Source organism: Helicoverpa armigera, chromosome 13, assembly GCF_030705265.1.
Source record: "Helicoverpa armigera isolate CAAS_96S chromosome 13, ASM3070526v1, whole genome shotgun sequence".
NCBI classification, from domain to species: domain Eukaryota; kingdom Metazoa; phylum Arthropoda; class Insecta; order Lepidoptera; family Noctuidae; genus Helicoverpa; species Helicoverpa armigera.
The window spans coordinates 12,048,798-12,059,543 of record NC_087132.1 but is presented as its reverse complement, the minus strand read 5'-3'; the positions used below and the strand labels follow the sequence as shown (position 1 = coordinate 12,059,543).

General features: G+C 33.6%; 1 protein-coding gene across 1 annotated transcript in view; it reads left to right on the top strand.

Annotated features, from left to right (window-relative positions):
- Positions 1-265: 265 nt before the first annotated feature.
- Positions 266-10,746, top strand: part of LOC110375983 (uncharacterized) — a 46,217-nt gene continuing 35,736 nt past the window's right edge. Inside the window, exon 1 of the mRNA XM_021334297.3 lies at positions 266-360. Coding sequence (XP_021189972.2) covers positions 343-360 — 18 coding nt within the window. The 5' untranslated portion in view covers positions 266-342. The remainder of the gene's footprint in view (positions 361-10,746) is intronic.

Genomic DNA, 10,746 nt, shown 5'->3' with positions numbered 1-10,746 from the left:
TTCAATAAAAATGTTAGACATCAATTATTATTGCTTTAATAGACGTAATAACCAAATTAATTGTTTGTCATAAATCAACTTGACAAATGTGCGTCGGAAACTTTCTACGTACAAAACGTAGAATTAGACTTTAGATTCCGTATTTCGGGATATCGTTGTAGGAAGCAAATGATCCAGATTAATCCGTTCGACACCGCAGTGAAAACATTCAATGTAATTAATATAATAATAGCTTGGGGGGGAGGTTATATAGTGGGCGCCTTCGCTCGGCCGCCATTCGGCGCGCGTACCCTTCGCATGCGCCCGCTTCGCGAGTGACAAAAGTGACAGTTTAACCCCAAAATGGCGGCCAAATTTTACGTAAGTGTCAAAATTAAGTGCAGATTTGTGGTTTTAGAACGCACCCTGGATTACGGATTGCTCGAGTGATGCAGTGGATATTGTAATGTGATGAATACGAGAACGTATATCGTAAGGTGGTTCTAAGCCACATTTCTGCGACCATTGTTTTGCATGTGAATAATTGATGTTGAAGTTTGATATTTTGTGAATTGCAAGAGTTGCTTGTGTATGTTAGTTGTGCATGTTTAATTTAGTTCTAGATTATTTGCGGCTCTATTTGTGTGTTTAATTTTGTTGCGGCATTTCATTTAAATTCAACAGTTTTTGTAGAAGTCAGTTATTTGCGTTATATTTTTTTATTATTTTTAAACGCCAATTACCTGTTAATTTTGGGATATAGACTGCTGTAGTTTTTTTTAATTCATTTAAAATATCATAATTTGGCTTCCAAATATTATCTTAAATATTCAATGATCTCTCTTAAAGTCATTAATTAAGCTTTTAACTGTAATAACAAACTGAACCTATTCGCTTCAACTCTGAACTTATTTTGCATTCAAGGACTCTAAATAAAATGAAAGTTAACAAATGTGATATATTCTAGAAATGTTAGGCAATAAGATTAATGCCTAGGTCTAGTCAGCACTGGGAAAGGACAACTGGTTGTCCGGGTCGATAACCTTATTCTCTATTTTATAGTTCTAACGATATTCTAAGAACACTTTCGCATTTATAGGGTTAACAGAGAAAATGAAAAAAAAGCGGGCATATTGAATAGGACCGATATCTATAAAATTGAAATTCTAATTTATTTCCGAATACTAAAATAAAATAATTTATTGAATTCCGCTAGATATCAACATGCATAAAATTAACATAATTTAGAAGAGATACATAGTAACATGGTAAGAATATAATTAAGTAGTTAAATAACTGTTTAATATTCTAGAAAAAGCCTCTATTTCCGTATGCAAAAAAGTACAATAAAAACATCGATAAGAACTGAATTGACCTTTGCTAAAACTGTTACTCATTTCTAGATATTTTTGACACAGTTTTTAAGCCTAATTTATTTAAAAAAACGCCTAAAAACTTTCTCTCAACGACTCGAAAAACCGTACCAGATACATTAACTTTTAAATATATCTTTAAACCAACTTAACCAAACACAAAAAAATACTCCATTAAAATACTCACGTAGTTAAAAACGATTACTCAACAAATGTTAAGCCGATCGTTGGAAAAGAACGAAAGTGTTCGGATGGTACGGAAAGTGAAACCGACTGCGGGAAGTGAGCTGGCCGCCCCAGCAGTTGATACGTGTGTAGATACGCGATATTTATTGCGCCGACGATAAACTTTTTATTTGGTTTTTATGCTAAATTTTAATATGTGGAGAAAATTGTTGGGTGAAAATGTTTTTGTTGTTGAAGGAAAATGTATGTTTTAAAAGAGTTTTTTTTTTCTGTTATAATATTTTTGCATGTTAATTGGTGGTCTTAATATTACCTACTTATAAACTTAGGTCTTCAAACTGAAATAGTATGAATACTAATAACATAATGATTGGTGCAGTGTCGCGTAAAGGAAAATATTTGACAGCCTGCGAAAAAATAAGCCTCATTAAACATCACGGAATCATCTTAATTTAATGAAACGAATGTTTACCTCTGATTTTCATAACACAATTTGCATGTCAAAAAATACGATACGATAGAACAGCCTATACGTAAGCTATTCTCAACTCACTATAACTTCACCTGTAAATTAAATGGGAGCATACAGTCAAAAACGAACTTATTTTTTTTTATAGTTTGTGTTGGGTAGAAACACCTTTGTAAAACATAATTTAATTTAAGCGTGTATTTAACAATATTTCTCATTACATCTAGATTAGGGCTGCGCGTGGGCAATGCGTCATATTAGGCGGCCATTGCAACAGAACACGACATTATCATATTAATGGCTATCGGTATCTGGTACCAGCTGTTTCTGTGATTCATACAGACTAGATGAAAACCTATATAAAGGCTTTATGGTATAGGGTTTAAGAAGAATAAGTTAAGGAAAACTTGGTACCTTTGTGAACTTGAAGTTCATGTACCTATGTACTTGTATTTAAAGTTATACGTAGGTACGTAGGGACCAAAGTAGTTAAATGCTTAAAAATTGAATCTTACATACAAAAAGCCACATGAATTCAAAATGGTGGAGAAAATTGCAAATTATTGATATACCCCTTTCAGAAAATCTTTATTTTTACGAATAACCTGTGCGTATGACCGATTATATGCCACAAATACTGAACCGATTTAAATGAAATTTGGTACACAGACAGAGCTTGAGAAATAAAAGGCTATTTTATATCCGGGTCTGGAAAGTAGTTCCCTTGGATCCCGTTTTATTTATTTCTTGTTAACTTTTAATGTCCTTTTTCCTTTCTCTTAATATGAAATTACCTACTAATCGTTCTACAATGCAATTGAAACAATAACAGTCATTTGAGAATCGCGTGTCTGACTCGTAGGCTTGTAGGTCAGGCGCGGGGGTGAGGGGGTGACGGGAGGGGAGGCAGGTATGCGCTCGCGCAACTGTGCTAGTTCTCAGGCAGGACTCGGAAGTGATCATGACTAGATTTTGGTGTTCTATTCTTAGTTTGAAATTATTATTAAATACCAATAATGGCTACTATTCATTTGACTTATTAAAGACATTTTTAACAGGTTATAATTGCCTGACCATGATATTTTCAAAAAAAAATAATTCGACTTGAAAATATTGCAAATTTTTTCTTTTGAAAACCTATTATAGGCCTCCGCTGGCTGTATCTCATGCCAGAACCAAGTTTCCTATTTATTACAGAAAACTAGTAAAGCTCATTTACAAATCACCATCTTCGGAATAATCTCGATCGATGCAGCTTCCTATAGATCTGTTTGTGCGCGTGCGCAATCGGCCCCGTTCTCAGATAGGACACGGAAGTATCGATGAGATCTATCCTTGCGAAATGTAGATCTGATTGCTGTCTATGGTGTTAAATTTGCATAAGACAATTAAAAGGCTGGGCTCCGTGTGTACAGTAAAAAGTATGCAAACATTTTGAAAATGTCCGTGAAGTTGCAATCTTTGTACATGAACTCATGTTGGAAGTGGACTCACGGCAAGGCTTAAAAATTTCTTGATAGCGAAAAATTTTGTGTTCACCATGGCATACCTACACCTAAACCGATATAATAAAGAAACTTGTTTGTTTGTACCCTAAAGACTTCTAAACTAGTGAGCCGATTTGAAAAATTATTTTTCTGTTGGGAAAGACTATACCCAAGTATCGTAGGCTATATTTCATCCCAGTACTGGCTGTAGTTCCTCCGGAACGCAAGTGAAACCGCGGGATAACGGCTAGTTTAACATACTAGATCGCGAACAAAAGTGCGCGAACTATTTCGGTGGAATCTCAACATTATCATACATCATCAATATAATCCAAAAACCCTTATTTAACACGATTAAACGTCATTTAAAACAACAATATTTGGCGTCAGTTCTCGTGGGATCTGGGTCGGTGCTGTCGAATGTGGTGCACCTGATCATTTGAGGTTTTTATCTTCGACGAGATTATCATAAGGAGGCTATGCTATACTACTATACAATGGGTTTATGATCTTATCGTTGATCGTAATTTTGTAATTTTAATGTTGTTTAGATTATCTGTGGTGTTTGATTTTGTACTAGGATTATTTTGGTGTCTGATATACTTTTGATCTCCTTGTCTCTGATTAATTAACTGAATTTTGGTTTAATATTTAATGCCTAATATTTTTTATGTTTTCATTTTAAGATTTGTTCTACATATATTATGTTAACTGAAATTAACTTAATACTTACCTAGCGAAGTAATAGCCAGTTTTGATGCATTTGAGTGCATCATTTATCTAAAAAAATGTTCAATACATCATGTGACCAAATAATGAACATCAAACGATGTAATAAGACCTCATTTCATTATTACACGCACTTTCAATTACGCGGGGTTATGGAGCAAATCAATTATGTTAACTTCTTCACTCAGTACTAAATGTAGCAATATAGCAATAATGAGTAAATATCAGGATTGACTACAAAAACTAACTAAGCTTCGGTTAGTTAGCAAAAACTATGTTAACTAACTTTCTGATTGATTCTTGCAACTTTAGTGAGGAGCATCTCACATAGGGCTGGGTTATTTGATCGATTTTAGAAAACTGGATAGTACAGCTAAATTAAAGTTGGTACAAAAATTGGGATAGTGAATATTTTAGGGTTTTGGATCGATTTTATATTAGTTGTTCTTTTTTCTATTATCTAACAGCTCTGCATAATTCTGAACTGTAGGAATCGCGTCCCGAGGACACTGCTTCCCGCACATAGATAAAAATTGACTTATATGTTATTCTGACATCTAGGCTGTGTTACGGCCAACTTCCATCCAATTTGTTTTGCTTCTTTTTGCCTGAAAGACTAAAACATACCCGGCCATTGTTGATGATAATTATAAACTTGAACTTGTTTAACCTATAACGGTTATTGACATGAATCAAGATGTCATTTACATAACAAAGAGAACAGACGTATTAGAAAACAAATCTTAGCTATTAACTGTACCTAAAAACGTAAAGGCACAGAATATATTAACCAGACAGAGTTAGAAGACTCAATATACGTGGGAACTTGTAAAGAGGGAAACTTTGACAAAAACACAATGAACTAGATAAGATCATTGTGCTGACAAACATCAATATATGTAAGTACAGTGACTTCATTAATATTTAACAGGAGCATAACTTGTGGTGTGTATTTTTTTCGGGGCTTCAGGATTGATAGAAAGGCCGCGAGCGGCCCTAGTACATACCTAAAGGGCTCCAGAAGGAACATGGGGGTTTTATTTATCAAGCAAGAGTTTTAGACTCCCTCAGTGGGATTTTCATCTGATGATCAAATTAAATTTTACCTGCACTGTGTTTGTTTTAAAACTAATAAGGAATTTTAGAAGTACATTACGTAATAATTGTGAATTTTGGGGAGGCCTTTGTCCAGCAGTGGACATCTTTCAGCTAGAACGCCGATTGCAGAATTAAAAGAATATATTTTTCTGTGTACGAAAAATAATATTTTCACGCATCTTCCACGGTTTACTAAAACAAAGTTAAACAATACAGATACGCGTAGAAAATTCAATATTATTCTTGAAATATATCTTTCAAAACATTTTTTGTAATATAACAATAGAAACAGGCCTCAAGTAGGAACCGTTAATAATGTTATTGTAAATAGAAAATGGACGAAACGAAAAAGAAAATTACACGTAGAAAATGTTACCTAAGCGGAGCAAACATTTGCACGTGAGTAACATGTGAAACGAAATAAATGTATTACGTAGTATTTGTTACATATAGTATGTATTGAAATCAATGGCTAAACTTTTGGACTAGGTATATGACTAATAAGTTTCATCAAAATATACTAAGTGGTTTTTGTGTGAAAGATTAACAAACATGCATACTCACTACATACATACATCCTTAAAACTTTCTCATGCATAATATTAATAGAATAGAAAACGCCTAGCAAAATACTGAACCCAATTTATCACGTCTTAAATCTCTTTCCTAACCTTTCAACAACTTATCGTCTATTATAAATCAAGTTCACAATAAAACATAATAAACGAGAACACATTAAAACTGGCACACAAAAATACGAATAAAAAGTTCAATCGATTAAACCGATTATTCGATTATCGATTGCGCACTCGCATAATAATCTTAATCGAATAATTGTAATATAATCGAGCGAGTTATCTCGTTGTGAAAGCTCACAATGTAATGCCTACAATTATGTTATGGACTCTAAAAAGGTATTATGTAAAATCGATGAAATATTTTTTAAAAGCTGTTGCTTAAATGGAGCTGTGAGTTCGTATTTGTTCCAAAATATCTTGACAACAATGTAGAAGAATTAACACTATTAAGGTCATATTATATGTATTAGCTTTTCTCCCAGTTTTGTGGGATGTGGGAACAACTACCCAAACCTAGACAAAATATAGCCTATGTTCCTAAGGAAGAGCGTAGCTTTCCAACAGTGAAAGAATTTTTCATATTGATTTTGTAATTTAGGAGCCATTAGAGTACAAACAAACAAACAAAAAAAATATGCAGATGTGTATGTGTTAATTCGACTATGAGTAAATTTTTTAGCCACAAGCACTATCTAACCTCGAAGCGTATTTGACCAGCATTTACTCGCGATGATTACAAACAGCACCATCTTTCTATTAATTCAAAATTATGTCAAGTAAAACATAATTACAAGTATATTACCGATCTAATAAGTTACTAAGATCATATTAATATGTCTCCAATTAAAATTGTATTCTCAATATGGGGCAATTTGCTACTTCATGTCTAAAAGGTGTAATTTATAGATTGGTAGTAGATTAGTACATTCACTCTCAGATGTATGTCAATTTATCATATTTACTTACAACATTTTAATAAGATGCTGCTGTGTTACATTATTTAAATCATTATGTAGCTTTAGCGTTGTTGGGTAAGCTGACGAGATGTTTTCACTTTTCTTTACACAGTAATTGTTTTTTTTTTCTTAGCCTGTATTGTCCCACTGCTGGGCAGAGGCCGCCTCATTTTTCCCCCACACCTCTCGATCTTTTGAGTCTTCCCACCAATCAGGGTTGTAGGCTGAGTAATATTTATTTTCGATAATTTTGTATGCCTTTAAAAGTATTTACAATAAGTTTTACATAGACATGACAAATACACAACTTAAAGAAGAACCTTTATATACTTGTAATAAACAATAAATAGAGAGTGTAAATGAAAGTTGTCTTTGTTGATCTTGACATTAGTAAGTTGTATATCATAATGATGACATTCCTTATTAATTAACCACAATAAATAAAAACGCACAAACACTAATTTAATTTAAAAAAATCCAGCTCAAAAGTTCAGCTCAACCTTAAAAGCTGAAATCTTAACTAAAAACAGGTTGAGCATCAGTTTTCGTAAGACGACATCCACAAGGCTAGCTAGTGTAATTCCCACGACCCGGTTCGTCTCATGCACTATGTACTTATAGCAAGTATATGCAGGTACATTTGGCAATATATTGGCACATCTCTTTATGATCTGGATTTTATGTAAATTATATTTAAAGGCCATTTTTTTATCTATACTAATATAATAAAGACGAAAAATCTTTTTGTTTGTTTGTACCCTAAAGGCTCTGAAAGTACTGAACTGATTTCGATAATTCTTTCACTGTTGGGAAGCTACACTCCTCCCGAGTAACATAGGTTATATTTTATTCCGGTAAGGGCAGTAGTTCCCTAGAAACACGCGGGTGAAACCGCGGGAGAGCGCCTGGTTTGGCAATACATATATTGACAGATCTCTGTTTGTGATCTGGATTTTATGTAAATTATGTTAATAAGCATCTTTCGTAGCAATAAATTAAAGCGGCTGTCATTGGAATAAATATGTTTAAAGGTGATTGGAGCTTCATTTGATAAATGCACTAATAAATTGCACTTGAAATGTTGTCTTAAAACTTATGCAATTCGTGGCAGATGTTCTAGATATTTGATGCTTATTAAATATGCATATGTTATTAATGAAAACTGGAACACTATAAAAAGTAGACCTTAAACTTTTTAGTCTAGATGTAATGAATAATATCGTAAGTGTTTAAATTAAATATATCATATTTTTTATGACCCACTTATTTCAAATTTCAAGACTGTAGATTAAATATATAATGCCTTTAAAACAAATAAACCAAATATACATACATTAACTAAGCATAGGTACCTATTGTTATCACCCATATTTATTTGTACTAACACCGACATTATCACCTCTACATGAAATTATCTATTTGGTATAAATAAACAAACACCAGTGACTTTCAACCTTTTAATTTGCATCATGCCGAACAAAGGTCATAAAGGTCAGCCGTAGAGTTCCGCCGTGACCTCGCGTGACCTCCTGTGACCCCGCGTGACAAAAAACACGAATTGCTTCCACGTTTTGTTAATTAGTGTTTAACTGGCCGCTTTAACTGTTAGTTTGAGGAAATTGTGATAAATTATTATATTATGAATTTTTGAACAATATAGACTATTTTATTAGGTATATAAAGTTTGCGAGAAATATAACAGCAGTTTATTACTCAGCTATCAAGGAAATTGAAAATATGGCTGGAAAGAAACATCCATCCTCCGAGCCTTTTTCCCAATCATGTTGGGGTCGGCTTCCAGTCTAACCGGATTCAGCTGAGTACCAGTGCTTTACAAGAAGCGACTGCCTATCTGACCTCCTCAACCCAGTTACCCGGGCAACCCGATACCCCTTGGTTAGACTGGTGTCAGACTTACTGGCTTCTGACTACCCGTAACGACTGCCAAGGATGTTCAATGACAGCCGGGACCTACAGTTTAACGTGCCATCCGAAACACAGTCAATGGTGTCTAAGATATACTTAGAAAGTACATACAAACTTAGAAAAGTTGCATTGGTACTTGCCTGACCTGGGATCGAACCCGCGCCCTCATACTTGAGAGGTTGGTCCTTTACCCACTAGGCCACCACGACTTTTTCTGGAAAGAAACAGACTTATGCAAAAAAATCTCATAGGCAGTTTCACAAGCAAAGCGGCTAATTATGGTATTTTCTTAACAATTCATTATATTATATTTATGATACATAAGCCAATGATACATTAAGATAATTTATGAGGCAATCGTGAAGTTTATAGAGAAATCAAGAAATAGTAAACAGGACACATACAATAAAACATATAAAATTAACTTTCTATAGAAAACTAAATACGTGTCATGCAGTTAATGTTATGTTTAACCGTAGTTTTTGAGGTTAACTGCTGTCTCGTCAAAAGGTTACAGGTTTCGTCTTTAAGTTCAATTTTATCGGTTTATTAATTAAGTAAAAGTTATTTAGTATGTGGTTATTTATAAATACTTCACTGGTTATTTATTTATAGAGTTATTTACATAAGACGAGTGATTTGCTGTTTATAGTAAAACGTTCTGGAAGCTGTATTCCAAAGTGAATCCTTCTATCTAATTTTGACGTTGTCTTTAAAAAATTGAAAAGTTCTTGAGTCTATTACGAAAAGACAACTGCATAGATAGAAAAGCACCCCAATTTACTACTTTTAAAAATTTATATTTAGTGACATATCCTGCATTTGATATAGTTTGAAGCCTTTGATAAATTAATAATCTGCCTAGCTTTTTCCCAACAATATTGGAGTCTGTATCCAGTCTAACTAGATGCAGAGTACCAGTGCTTTAAAAGGAGCGATTAATAAATTAATATATTCATTAAAATATGATACAAGCTTTCAACAGTTTAAGTTTATCGTGACCGAACGCATAGGTCACTTGCTCACTCATTCAGTGGCGCTTGTTCTTACTATCTCTTGCGAAACTCTGGTACCCTGGTACCTGACCTTCTGACTTATAAATATGTATTGGTTCATTATGTTGGTAGTACCGGTTGGTAGTTAATTGTTGCTATTTTTAGGGTAGAGAGAAAGATGTGTTTCGATAAGAATAGTTAATGATTTTGGGCTATGTCTTTGTTAATGTCGTAAGAACAATACTAGACGAAAAATTAGCTTTAAAACCACGTATTTTTAAGTGAGTAGTTAGATAACTTTCAGCAAAAATGTCTGCGAAATTGCAACCTTTGTGTTTTTTTGTGGAATCTCGCCATTACAAGTGTCATAGTTTCTAGAACTTTCCTAAATCACACCTCTAACTTCCCAAGCTAGTCAAAAAGTAATATTCTTGTACAATAAATGTATCTGCAAACTGAAAATTTTTAATCGGCTGATAGTCTTATACATAAATAAATGGGTTGTGCTCATAAGTAAGTACATCTGAAGATGAAAGGTAGTACGCACATAACAAAGATCAGGTATTTAATCGGTATCAGACCGATTGAAAACTTTGATTTGACCAGATCTTTGTAATGTGCGTTCTACCAATCATCTTCATATTGATTGCAGAGCCCAAACAAACTGTCAGCCGACTAAAAATTGTCAGTGTGCACTGTTAAAAGGTTAAAAGCCACGTTTTTACGAAGCAAGGTTGATAGTCAGATAATAGCATGCAATTGTGCATGTATCACAATGGACGACGTTTTGTATCAACTGACTGAGGTTTACAATAATTTTCGGATAACACAAGGCCGATTTTGAAAGTTTATGCAATTGATATTAGTTGGGTGCGAAATTGTTATAAAATGGTATATGTACTTAGTTTTTGTTGTGAATGTATTTTTTTCGATCGATTTAATATATTTTGTATCATATTGTTTTGAGGAG